Below are 14,608 nucleotides of genomic sequence, written 5' to 3' on the forward strand. Positions count from 1 at the left end.
TTCATACCCTCGGAACAACATTTACAATCATTACTCACCTCAATCCAGCCCAAACTCTAGCTCGCGAAGCCTTTGCCCCTCGAATCGGCCTTCGGATGCTCCGAATCTATCCAAAATCAGTGCAAAACCATCAAATTATGCTAAGGGAACAAAGCCCACTCGAAAGAAATCAAATTACAACGCAAATCCCGAAATTGACCAAATCCGACCCCCGGGACCACGTCTCGGGACTCGATAAAATTTACGCCAAAACGATCCTCATCCTCCCACGAGTCTATACATATCAAGAACACTGAAATCGGAGTCCAAATGACCCCTCAAATTCCCATTTTTAGGTCTCTTAATCTCAAGCCCTAACATCAAATTTTCAGGTTCATTTTCCACAATTTCCATGATCAAATAGGTAGAAATCACATTAAGATTGAGTATTTAGTCCAAAATTCTTACCTCCAAGTGTTCCTCCTTGATTCCCTCTTCAATCTTCTCCAAAAAGCTCTAAAAAAGCACAAAAATGGAGGAACTTGGGTTCAAAATCGCGGAACATGCCTTTTAAACATTCAGCCCAGCTATTTTAATTCCTTCTTCGCGAATGCGGTCAAAGCCTCGCGTTCGCGAAGCACATCCTGACGTTGACCATATTTTCCTCTTACGCGAACGCGACAACACCCTCGCGAACGCGATGCCTCAGCACTCAACTCTTCGCGGACGCGGCATCAATCCTCGCGAACGCGATGACCAACGAGCTCGACCCTTCGCGATCGCGGAACCTCCTTCGCGAACGCGAAGGTCAACTTCACAGCCTCCCAGCCTAACCCTTCGTGAACGCGAGGGCCCACTCGCGAACGCGAAGACCAATAGTCTGCAACACCCAACAGCAGATTCCTGCAATCTTTTTCAACATGAAATGGTCCGTTTAACCACCTGAAACTCATTCGAGGCCCTCGGGACCTCAACCAAACATGCCAACATATCCCATAACATCATTCAAACTTGTTCCAACCTTCGGAACGCTCAAAACAACATCAAAACACCAAATTTGCATCGTATTCAAGCCTAAGAATTCTAAAAACTTCCAAATTCCGCTTTCGATCAAAAAGTCTATCAAACCACGTCCGAATGACCTGAAATTTTGCACACACATCTCAAATGACACAACGGTCCTACTGCAACTCCCGGAATTCCATTCCGACCCCTATATCAAAATCTCACCTATCAACCGGAAAACGCCAAAATTCCACTTTCGCCAATTCAAGCCTAAATCTACTACGGACCTCCAAAACACCTTCCGATCACGCTCCTAAGTCTCAAATCACCTCCCGAAGCTATCCGAACCATCAGAACTCACATCCGAGCCCTCTAACACATAAGTCAACATCCGGTTGACTTTTCCAACTTAAGCTTCCTCAAAAGAGACTAAGTGTCTCAGACCTTACCAAAACCTTTTCGAACCCGAGCCAACCAACCCGATCATACATAGAACCGATAAACAAAGCAATAAGAAGCAGAAATGGGGAAAACGGAGCGGTAACTCATGAAACGACCGGCCGGGTCGTTACAAAAACCATACAAGAAAAGAAAACAAATCACAACATACAAAAAGAGGTTATAGCTCCATGTATGCAATTTCATTATATGCACATAAGCATCTTACGTATAAAAAAAGAGGGAATTGTGGACGCGTCTTTCTAATTCAAGTAGGGTCAACTTTGTAAGGCCGGTGTATGTGTAGTTTAAATCGAAAAAGAATTCCATCATTAGGTAATTTAGAATTAAATCCTTACATTATACACATATATAAGGGCGTAAAAGTCGATCAATATTCCAGGAATATTTTAGTCATTCAACATTTAGCATAAATTATTCGTGCTTTTATAATAATATAAATAAATATAGATATAGATATATAGATAGATATAGATATTGATACGTAATTGTAACATTATTACTTTTCCTTTTTATTTTTCCTTTTAATTTTAGTCGCTGCAAGTCAATAATGCCAGCTTATCCTTTTTCAGATGGATCGAGCTGGAAAACCCCGAAGAGAGAAAAGAAAAAGGGATTGAACAAACTTAAAAAGCACAAAGAAAAAGCAAAAAGAGGACGAAAAATAAGAATCATAGAGAAAATTAAGGAAAAAATAGCGGTCAAATCTCCAATGGTTAGCGCTCGGAACTAGAAAAGCCTTAATATATTAACAAGTGAGAATATTCAAAAGGGAAGCTTTCCTTGGAAGTTGACCAAATTGACCATTTTAAGGTTCAAACTAGTCAACCTCCTTATAAAACGCTCTGAATCCAGTTTTTCCCTCCAAGTCTTTCTTTTCGTATTTAAAAGGTTTTCTTCTTTCATAATACTATATATTGTTATGGTTATCGTCATGAAACTTAATTCATCCATTGACATATATGGTTGATGAGATGTCCACGTTCAATGCAGGTTATTAATAAAGATGCATTTGTTATATTATAAGTGCCAAAATCTACATATTCTTGATTTTGACATATATATATATATATATATATATATATATATATATAAGTGCTGGGAATCAACATGGATTCATATGCAATTTCTGGCATCTGAAACCAGGAAAATAAAATTAGAATTTTCTATCTGTTTTGTGGCAATTTATGAAACATGTATGGTCTTTTTTGTTTACATCTTATGTTTAGTTAGTTCAAAAAGGGAAGTAAGCAAGGAATGGTTGAAATCAGAATTCCCTATTATATGGAATTATAAGTGCAGCTGAAATGAGAAGTGAAATCATCTAGTTTCTCTTTGAATCCTGTCATCCCTACCTATTACTGCTCATTATATGATAATTTGAAAAGCTTTTCCCTCAACTTTCAGGGATCAAGAAGCCTATTATTGTTCATGAGGTGAGACATTCACTAATTACGAAACTGATTTGCAGGTTTAAAAAGCATCAAAAATTAGTGAACAACATCAATGAATCATGATCCATGAAAATTTCTCAAGCTATGTAATCAAGCCCCTCAAGTTTATCTCTTAGTCCTTTCAGTGTACAACAGTTAAGCCCTCATGTCCAAATAAACGAGCTTCTCCATCCGCTGAGATGATCAACGAGGTGGGCGAAGAGAGGGCCATCAAAGAAAGAAGGTTTTACTTGCATCCATCTCCAAGGTCTAAATATGGAAATGCTGCAGAACTAGAGTTACTCACCTTGTTTCCTTTAACTTCCCCTCGTGAAAACAATGAATCATGATCCATGAGTTAATTGATTGATTCTTTTTCTTCAGCTAGAAGTACTTATTGTACTAGTATATCAATTATTTGCATTTTTGTTCACAGAAAACTACAAGAACAGCCAAAATTAGACAATATTTACCAACAATTAGCCATTAAATCATGCTACCAAAAAAGCTATAAAAAGTTACCAATGATATACAACATTTAAATAACCTAGCTAGTTAAAAAGGGATTTTTTTTTAATGGGTATGGTTGTAGTTCGTCGAAAATACATGAATAAGGCAATATACAAAATCTGAGAGAGAATGAAGATGACTTGGGCTGGCTTGGAGTCAAAATACAAAATTCAAAAAACATAGGAAAAGGGTTTTTATAATGGATATGTTTGAAATTCATTTGAAAACATACAGATACGGCAATATATAAACATTGAGGAAGATTGGAGGTGTTGGACTGATTTAGAGTCAAAATTTGTTGAATCGAGTTTAAAATTTTCTCTGCAACATATATATCTAACATGTTTCTCACATTTATCTCACGTATAGAAATACATGGATATATAGATGATACAAAAGGATACACATTTGATACATATAGCTGGATACACAAATGATACACTGGAGATATATATAGAGATACAACATATCATCTTCTTTCATGTTCATTTTCTACTTCAAATTTGGCTAAAATTTCAATTCTAATCTCCCCAAAATTGAGATTCAAACTCCTTAAAATGTTTTTAATCTATTCCAACAATACTCACCCAAAATAAATTTTAATTTCGTAGACTGAAATTTTCAAAATCAAGCTTAAGCTAACTTCAATGACTTCCAATAGCATTTTTCAATATAACTAGTCTCTCTGCACGTGCGTTGCACGTGTATTATATTTATATTTAATATGTAATAATTTTTAATATGTATACATCAAAAGGTATTAGATTTAATTATAAATTACACATTAAATATACCAAATACCAGCATTATCGCCTAACTGCAAGACCTTTGTTAAATAAAATCAGAAAGCATACTCTCCGAGCTACTCTATCTTCATTCTTCCAGCCATCACCTAAACTTTAATATACCTCCCTTTTGGATTTTGCTGGCTCCAATCGACGTTGCTGGAAGCAGGATTCTTCGATCAACTTTATCTTCTTTATATCCTTCAGCAACAATAAAATCAATTGCTCTTTGGTGTACTTATTTTCTCAAGGTTGATTCTTTTTTTTTTGAAATATTCAAGCCTCGCTTTTTCTATTTAATGTACATGTTATGTACAAAATTTTCAGCTTTATTATATACATCTATAAGTAATATTTATACATTCATAAATATTAGAGTTCAATCTTATCGATGATTATGAAAGGTTACATTGCACAATGAGTCTTTTTTATTTATTGAATGAAAAATAGGTAATCAATATAAATTTAAGGAAGAGCTCCAAATATGTCCATGTAGAATTCAAAGTACTCAATCTCTTGTTTTTCAATAAAATCATATAGCTTGTTATCCTTCTTGGATGATCATGGTCCTTCCTTTACATATCATAACAAATAGCTCTTCTTTCACTCCCAATTTAACTAAATGCAACTCAAATTAGAGTAACTTAATTTTAATAAAAGAATATTTATAAGATGTGGAAACAAATTAAAACATAACTTAAAAAGAGAGGAAGTGTAAAAAGATTTAGTATATTCATCAAAATGATACACTTTGTTGCTTTGTTCCTTTAGTTTTCTGGAACAATCAAGATGAAATAAAAGTATATTATCGCAATCTGTAGGAAATATAATACAAATAACATAATTTCAGGAATGCAATAAACTAAATGTATATAGTAGAATGATGACTTATAGAACTGTTGGTCAATATATATTTCATTTCATCATATTCTCTCCCTATATATATATATATATATGATGTTTGCCAGAGCAAGAAATAGATAATAGTAAAGTTATACATCATATGTGAACTTCTTTCTTCAGATATCATATTCTAAAACTATTTATGTTACAAAATACTGCAAGAGTAGTTATACATCTCCAGGTAAGATCTAAATAATATACATCCTTTCATCTTTTGTTATTCTTACAGTTTACTAACTTCGATATTTATGTGAAGTTCAAACTAAATACAAATGTTACATGTCACATGCCCTTTTTTCTGAAGTTTATTTTATTAATTAAAAATATCATACAAAATTTTCTTCCCATAAAATTAAATTGACAGCAATTCACCTTGTTAAAAAAACTATCATGCTTTCCACAGCTAACCTATTATTTTTTGCCTCCATTGACTATGATCTTTTTCAATATCAACTATGTCCAATTATGTAACAGAACTAAAGTGCAAAAAAGGTTCTTTGGGTGCCAGATTTGATATTATATATACAAAGTTCCTAATAGTTTGTGGAATATTTTATGATTATTGATTCTCTTTTTGTTGTTTATCTTGTGGTCAGAAAATATGGGTATATACTAAACACAAACACAATTATTAATAATAATAAAATTAACTATTAGATTCTAGTATATTGCTCAAGTGCCATAAGCCAGACTACTTTAGTATAATTCCTTATTGGCAGAAGAATCTAATTTATTATTCTCCGCTAAACCAAAGGGCAACAGAGAAATAGAGAAATCAAAGCCGAAAAAAATTCAAAGTCAATTAATCTATAATCATCTTTAAATTATATTAATTCGCAGAAATATTTAACTTCAAAGATAAATTGTAGAAGTAGATTTAGAAACCGATCAAGGTAACCATATCAAAGAACCAGTGGAGAAACAAAGCCAAGGAGGAATATGAGAAAGTTTCTACAGATATGAAGGTTTTCTGCTATGTAACTTACAAAATATTTTCGCCAAGATAGATTTCGCCATGGATTTAGTCAGGAAACGGAATAATAGCAGCGCCGACAATCTAATGATCAAGTAGAAGAGAAGATGATAATTTGGTAAAACACTCGTTGACGGATTAAAGATAAGAAAAACATGGCAACTCTTGAAGAGCAGAAGAGCAACGTTTTGGCTCTCTTCAAAACAATCTATATAGTCGCGTCTATTCGTAGGTTTCCTTAATTACTATAATAAATATGGTATGCAATTTAGTTAATTAGGGTATTTAAATAAATCAGAAGGACATTTAAGTAATTTAACTTTCAAATAATGGGCTTCCCACTTTTATAATAATATAGATATAGATTCTAGGATTCAAACCAACAAACTACTAATGTTTAACGGTGATTTCAAGATCAAATAAGCAACTTATATTCACTTTTGTCTCTAGTTAATATCACAGACAAAACGAACAACCAAACTTTACAGATATAGCAAGACTTGGTCCTTTCCAATACAATTCGTTGGTCAAACAAAGGAGGACACACGTGGCTATTTAATATTTGGAGTGGTTGACTGGGTTGTTTAATGTTATTTTTAAGGCGAAGAGGATGCCGATGAGTGGAGGTGGAGTACGGTGGTTCTATTGTATAAGAACAAAGGTGATATTCAGAGTTGTAACAATTATAGGGGTATCAAATTACTGAGTCATACCATAAAAGTGTAGGAGATGGTGGTTGAAGCGAGGGTGAGGATGACAGTGTCTGTATCCGACAACCAGTTCGGGTTCATGCCGGGTCGTTCTACTACAGAAGCTATACACCTTGTTAGGAGGTTGGTGGAACTGTACAGAGAGAGGAAGAATGATCTGCACATGGCGTTTATTGACCTAGAGAAAGCGTATGACAAGGTTCCTAGAGAAGTTCCCCGGAGATGCTTGGAGGCGAAAGGTGTGTCAGTTCCCTACATTATGGAGATTAAGGACATGTATGATGGGGCTAAGACTTGGGTTAGGACAGTTGGAGACGACTCTGAGCATTTTTCGGTTGTAATAGGGTTATACCAAGGTTTTGCGCTCAGTCCGTTCTTATTCGCCCTGGTGATGGACGCGTTAACACAACATATTCAAGGGGAGGTGCCATGGTGCATGCTATTCGCCGATGACATAGTTGTGATTGATGAGTCACAAGCCAGTGTTAACGAGAGGCTGGAGGTTTAGAGACAGACTCTTGAGTCTAAGGGTTTCAAGCTGAGCAGGACGAAGACGGAATACCTGGAGTGTAAGTACAACACTGAGCCAGGGGAAGTGGGCGTGGATGTGAGGCTTGAATCACAGGTCATCCCAAGTAGAGGCAGCTTCAAGTACCTTGGGTCGGTTATCCAGGGGGGGGGGAGATCGACGAGGATGTCACACACCATATTGGGATAGGATGGATGAAGTGGAGGTTAGCATCTGGAGTCCTGTGTGACAAGAGAGTGCCACCGATACTCAGAGCCTGTTTGGCCAAGCTTCTAGGAGGCCAAAATTACTTTTTTTTGGTAAAAAAAACACTTTTTGAAAAATTTAATGTGTTTGGCCAAAATGAAAAAGTACTTTTGAGCAGCAACAGAAGTAGTTTTTCTGCTTCTGGGGAGAAGCTAAAAATTCTAGCTTCTTCCAAAAAGTAGAAGCAGAAGCAGAAAGTTAATTTATTCAAGACAAAAATCACCTTGCAATAAATTTATATTTTTTAAATTATCCCTCATTAATTTAATTTTTCTTTTCCTTTTCCTTTTCCTTTTCGCTTTCCTTTTTTTTTTAAATTTCTGCTATACATTTATTCTTTTTTTTATTTTAATTGCATTTTTATTCTCTTTCTCCTATTCCTAAGAGTAGATTTTAAATTTATATTGAATGATGTATTTTGATATATTTAAATTATGATGTAAATAATAAGTAATAGTAAACACTCAATATTATTGCTTTGGAATAACTATATTATATTAATGAGAATTTTTAATTTATATTTTTACTTTACATTTTATATTTTAATGGAATTTTTTTCTAAAAAATGTTTAAATTTATTTTTCTTTTCTAAATAATACTAATCACAAATTGAATCTTTACTGTCCTTTTTCGTAATTTGATATTTAAAAGTGCTTTTTAACAATATTGGCCAAACACAATGAGCTTGCAAAAAGCACTACTCAAACGAATTGGCCAAACACAAACTACTTATTTTGCAAAAGTACTTTTTCATAAAGCACTTTTGAATAAAAGCGCTTTTCAAAATAAGTAGTTTTTGGCAGCTTGGCCAAACGAGCTCTCAAAGGTAAGTTCTATAAAGCGGTGATTAGACCGGCCATGATGTGTGGGACTGAGTGTTGGCATGTTAAGAACTCATATATCCAGAAAATGAAAGTAGCAGAAATGAGGATGTTGAGGTGGATGTGCGGCACACTAGGATGGATAAGATTAGGAATGATGATATTCGGGAGAAGGTGCACGTGGCTCCCATTGATGACAAGATGCGGGAAGCGAGGCTCAGATGGTTCGGGCATGTTCAGAGGAGAATCTCAAATGCTCCGGTAAAGAGGTGTGAGCGGCTAGTTGTGGAGGGCATGAGAAGAGGTAGAGGGCGGCCTAAGAAGTATTTGGGAGAGGTGATTAGGCAGGATATGGCGAGGCTTCAGATTTCCGAGGACATGACACTTGATAGGAAGATGTGAAGGTCGAGTATTAGGGTTGTATGTTAGGAGGTAGTTGAGTCCTGCCTTTCTTCGTACCTTTGTGAGACTAGTATGGTAGGGTTTTTGTATAGGATAGCTAGTGGCAATTTTGTGTCTTACTATTTCGCTATTCAGTGCAGGACCTATTTACTAGCTATCGCTTTTGCTTCGCATCTTTCTTCTGGATTTCATGTTGTTATTATTTTTCCTATGATTTCTGTGGTGATACTAATATTGTCTCCTTTTGTCTTTTTATTTTCTTGAGTCGAGGGTCTTTCGGAAACAACCTTTCTACTTCTTCGGGGTAGGGGTAAGGTCTGCGTGTACACTACCCTCCCCAGACTTCACTAGTTGGATTTTATTAGGTGGTTGTTGTTGTTGTTGTTGCCGTATAATTATATTTTTGTGAAATGAGTATATATAATAACGCATTGGATTAACATCCTGCCGACAAAGGGAACACTTAGTGATAAAGCTAAAGAAACGGCTGAATTAAGAATGGAAGAAAAATAACCACATGCTTTAGTTTTTCTAGAATCCTAATTTGATGTTAAAGATAAATATTTAGTATTGGAGTGAAGAGGGGGCACAGATCAGGTAGGCTACGCGAGGAAAAAAAGGGGGAGGAAGGAGGTAGACTAAAGAGAGAGAAGCATACAAATAGTCAATTGTGCTAAAATTAGTAGTGCATTTATGAAATTTTTCTTTAAAAAAGTGATTTTGCAGTTCTTGCTCGTAAGTTCACATTTTCAGCAAAGAATATTTATACATGTAGACGTGCAAGACATGTCTCTACTTATAGTATCGAAAAAAAAAAAACTTTTTGCCCATCAACTTAAATTCAAAATCGCTTTAATTTCTCAAGAAAAACAAACACTCAAGTATGGTATGGAATTAGTATTATCATACTACAGCTGATTTTTTAAAAAGAGACTACTCTTTTCTTTTGAAGGATTCTTGAGGCAAAAATGAGACTGTTAAGTTATAGCCCGTTTGGGCAAACTGCAAAAATCAGCTTATTTTGAGAAGTGCTTTTTTTCAAAAGTGCTTTTCTCAAAAGTACTTTTGGTGAGAAGCAGTTTGCGTTTGGCTAATTAATTTGAAAAACACTTTTGAGCAGCAATTAGTGTTTGGCCAAGCTTTAAAAAACTGCTTCTAATTGTATTTTTCTCAAAAGTGCTTCTCAAAAAAGTGCTTTCGAAGAAAAACTACTTTTTTTCTGCTTCTCCTAAAAAGCACTTTTTTTCCTTCCAAAAGCTTGGTCAAACACTTTTCGCCCAAAAAAAAGCACTTTTGGCCAAAAAGAATCTTGGCCAAACAGGCTATTATACCCAAGTTATAATAGCAATAAATAAAAAGATGCATATAACGAAAACACAGCCTTTTTCTCCCTTGGGAAGCTTACAATGGTATACACAAGCGGAAAAAGAAGTTAATCCTTCTAACCGAGCTGCTGATTAGACTGAGGAATAGCGACATACTACTTCTAGCCCTTGTAGATCAAAAATTAGCATTTTGTTGATATTATATTTTCTAAAGCTTCTGCATCAAGTCTGATATACATGTAGGGGTGTGTTCCTTTTCACTCTGTCAGGCATAGATCATTCTTGTTTTCTATCATTGTTTCACTTGCTGACTCTTCTTGATCGGAATATTCATCATCATGGCCAGTCTCTGTACATTCTCCCCCCTTCAAATCTTTGTTATCGTCAGTTTGAAAAGTTGAAAGAGTATCTGCAAACTCAGCGCATGGCACTATACTCTTTCCCGAAGGTGAATCCGCAGATCTTAAGTCTTCCTGGTCACTCAGCAATCGCGTTGTCACAAGGTAATGTGCCACAGATTTGTAACCAAGACGAACTACCTGGAAACATGTGTATTTTCTTAGGGATCTCTTTGAACTCAAACTTATATATTTACAGAGAGAGAATCCTTTGTGATTACAAGGCAAGAGATCATGAATTCAGAATTGAAGGCTAAAGAATGTCACCTTTCTATAAATAGCACCAGTTGGTGCATACCCCTTTTCGCGCCTGCATCGACTGCAATTACAGATTCCTCGGCAGACGGGGCATATCCAGTTTGGATTTTCATTTGCTTCAATGACATTCTCCCCATACCTATCATAATTTAAAGCTCAAGTGATTAGATCCGTAGACATTTTAACAGCTTATTAACCAAATAAGTTTCAGAAAATGGGAGGGAAATCATCCATTGTGTGAAAGAAAGCTACTCTTGCTTGTATTCTTATATCATTGGGAAAGTATTGGCAGCACCTCCTCATATGTATACTTCCAAAAGGAAATTCCATTTTATTTTGTCAAAGACAGTAAACAAGCTTAAGTTTAAAAATCTATGGGAGGATAAAATATTGTAGGCATTAAGATCGTCAGAAACTGTACTTCAGGACAGAAAATTAGCCAGAAATGAAAATTCTACAGAAGAAAGGCTAAGAGGATTTCATTCGTTATCACCTCATGCACAGGCAATCTCCACAGAACTGTCCTTGAACCAGCTTGCACTTGCTGCACTCAGTGTGTTGACCAAGAGTTTTCTGCCTGCAATTGCATCAAGTATCTCTCGGTTACAATTTAACATCAAGCAATAGAACGAAACAAGAGAAGGTTAGATAGATTCCAGTTGATTGTACAAAGAAGGATTTTATCCTGAAGTTGGCAAAAGAGCTTATTATTTTATAAAATTCTAAGAGCTGATAGTAAAAGCGAATGCAGAATCAAAGTACTCTGCAATAGTGATGAAGACACCTATTTGCTGTCTCTAAGACGGGTGTCATGAACAAAATGGTTTCTGCTCTAAGTGAATACAAGCATTTGGAAGGTTGAGATGCAAGCATATGCGCTAAAGATTGCACAACCATAAGTAGATACATAATCTCAGAGTTCTACTGCAATATTCAATCCAGAAGTTCATAAATGGTGTTATTCACTCTTTAATAAACGACAGGCTTTCAGCTAGCTTCCACATTGGCAAGAAAAGCATCAGTTATTCATACTAAATAGAGATGGATATTTTGATCAGACAAGACAGGTTTGGTCATCTTTGAATTGAGATTCATATCCAGAATTACCGGGTGATTTTCTTTTTTTTTTTAACCTGGAAAGCTTTCGCAAACTTACTAGTTGTTGAATAATGTTTTCAGCTTCTCATACAATGTTGGCTCTTATGATTGTCAGCAGACAATTATTTACTTTTGGAAGCAAACGAGAACAATTTACAGAACTACTTAAAAGATACACGATCAGATGCAATTTTCAAGACTAGTACGTTGCGCCATACAAAAAAAATACCACTAAATGCCAATTACATTTTTAAAGTTAAGATGCAAACTTCTTTCTTTTGGTTTAAAAATCACATTCACACTTCTTTAGGTTATCGCCCATATTCTCATCCTTCCATAAGGATCGTGATGTTTCATATCAAGAATTAAGTTCACCATTCAAATTTAACATACTATGAAATACCACTTTCAGTAGCTTTCTGTTCAAATTCTTTTACAAGAACAAAGATCAGAAGTACTAAACAAACCCAACATAGCAATAAGATACTAATTGTTCTTTTTTATTCCTTTGAAGCACTATTCCCATTCTCACGCTTTTATATGCATTCACACACTAATTCAAACTTCAAATTTAGCCTCTACAAAATCGTATCACTCCTTCAAATACATCAAAAATGCAAATTGTTTTCTATGGATTGCATAGAACAGTACCTTTATAAAGAAATAAGCAAAAAAAAAAAAAAAGCAACAAAAGACAGATAGTGAGAACAAATGGTTAGACCTGCACTGATGGCATGACTTGCCGTTATCAGGATCATATATGCGCTGGCCGTCTTCATCATAACCATCAACATAGAGAGTCCAAGCATTCTGGCAATCACCTAAAAGCTTTTCTTGTTCCTCCGTGTAGAATTCGGGGTTTTCACCTTCTGCTATGTTAATCTCCAAATCCTCTATTGATATCTTCTCCTTGTTGGGAGTCCTACGTTCATTGTAACTAACTGGAGGCTTATCCTTCAACCTAAAAACATTTAAACATCATTCAATAACAATATTGTTTCGGGATTGGGAAAAGAGAGACCAAGAAAGGTTCTACTGGATGGAAAATCAATACCCTCTTAACACAAGAAAACACCAAATGAGATATTGAGCACAAACCAATATATCCACTTTAATCAGGCCTCATTAGCAAAACCTTTTTCCTTAAGCTGTGTTTAGTGTGGCATAACTCTTAGTGTCGGACTTTATCTACTCGCTATTGTTTTGCTTTTCGCCTATGTTCTTGTGATGTTGTTATTTCTTTCTACCTTATTGATGGTACTGATATATTGTCTCTTTTCGTCTTCTTCGTCATCTTTTCGTCTTCTTCAGACAAGGGTCTATCGGAAACAGCCTCTCTACCCCTCGAGGTAGGGGTAAGGTCTGCCACTACCCAGACCCCACTAGTGGGATTTCACTCAGTTGTGTTTAGTGTGGCATAATTATTTTTCACCAGTTGGTTGGTTAAAGCTGTTTTCAACCGCAAGAAAATGGCAAAGGGTACACATTTTTCAACCAGTTTATTTTCACCAACACATAAAAATTGTCGCCAACTTTTGATACTCCAAACTGTCACCAGCATCTATGCTCATAACACATTTCTCACCTTCTGGAGGTAAGATTTGTTATCTACTTTTATTGAGAGTCAAAACCATAGTATCTATAAACAAACATTTTTTCTGCATAACTTTTCTCATTAAAAAGAATGGATGTCCATGGAACTAAAATTTCAAGCTTATGAGTTCGGGATTCTAATCGTTTTAAGTTACGACGTTCTAAATTAATAACTTACATATATTTAATGAATTTTTAAGACAAATACAAGGTTCGTATTAAAGCTACTGGTTAGCTGAACCTGGTACCGACATTCTAGCTCCGCCCCTTATTATATCCAATATAACACAATAGGAACCAGAACATTCTTATCTCTCCTACTTTTTGGAGAATCACAAGGAAGAATGGAAAACCCCGAAAAATGTGATATAAAATGTAAAAGGCTAAGTAGAGAAAAACGCCATAGAATAAAGTCCACGTAGACATAGAAACAACGAAATGCAAAGCAACAGATTTAATTAGTTTTGGGGAGAAAGAAAGTTTTAATTGGATGTAACCTAAAAGAGCGGCGAGGTGGGTCAGTTGACAATGGCTGGCGGTCTCTTTGAGGAGTGGGTTTCGGTGGTGGTTTCTTGGAAGGGGCATTTGCAGTATTGATCTTCTTGGAAAGTTCGAGAATGCCCAGTTTCTGCATTCTCTCCTTGTTCTCTCTGATTCTCTCCGCTCTTTGCTTCTCGTACTCTGCTGCTCCATCATTGACGTTGTTGGGACCTTGTTCTTCTACTTCTTTGGCTGCTCCTCTCTTGCTTAGCGCCTTCACCATTGTTACTGGTTTTGGGTCTTACTCTCTTTTTGAGTGAAGTATGGGGGGTGAGAGAGAAAGAGAGGATTTTCTTGTCTTGTCTTGGACCAAAGAAGTGGGAATGATGGGAACAGTGATCGGCGAATGGTTAAATAGCACGCCTGCATCTGTTATAGAAAACAGCTCAGCATGGCGCGTCATTTCAAATTCTTTTCAAAAATATTTGCATTGCTCCCTCCATTTTGAATTTCCTTTTCTTTGTCTTTTCCCTTTTGGAGAGAAGGAGGGAAAAGGTAGAGTCCGAAACTAAGCGAGCGTTTGGACATAAGAATTGTAACATTCCGGAAAAAAGTAAAATATTTTTTCAAAGTGAAAATAGTATTTAAAAGTTAGAGTTAGTGTTTGGACATGAATACAATTTTGAGCTGTTTTTAAATTT

General features: G+C 35.6%; 1 protein-coding gene and 1 long non-coding RNA gene across 2 annotated transcripts; one reads left to right on the plus strand and one right to left on the minus strand.

Moving 5' to 3' along the window:
- Positions 2,348 to 3,344, plus strand: LOC109222885. The gene is made up of 2 exons (XR_002067474.1): positions 2,348 to 2,436; positions 2,915 to 3,344. It is a non-coding gene; the product is annotated as an uncharacterized LOC109222885 (long non-coding RNA).
- On the minus strand, positions 10,098 to 14,320 carry LOC109222886 (cell division cycle-associated 7-like protein). Its single transcript, XM_019387181.1, has 5 exons — positions 13,925 to 14,320; positions 12,556 to 12,795; positions 11,230 to 11,313; positions 10,746 to 10,875; positions 10,098 to 10,619 (listed from the first exon to the last, which is right to left on the minus strand). Exons 1-5 carry the CDS (start codon positions 14,188 to 14,190, stop codon positions 10,338 to 10,340), a joined length of 1,002 nt encoding a protein of 333 aa, XP_019242726.1. The 5' UTR covers positions 14,191 to 14,320; the 3' UTR covers positions 10,098 to 10,337.

The sequence above is a fragment of the Nicotiana attenuata genome, chromosome 2, assembly GCF_001879085.1.
Source record: "Nicotiana attenuata strain UT chromosome 2, NIATTr2, whole genome shotgun sequence".
NCBI lineage: Eukaryota > Viridiplantae > Streptophyta > Magnoliopsida > Solanales > Solanaceae > Nicotiana > Nicotiana attenuata.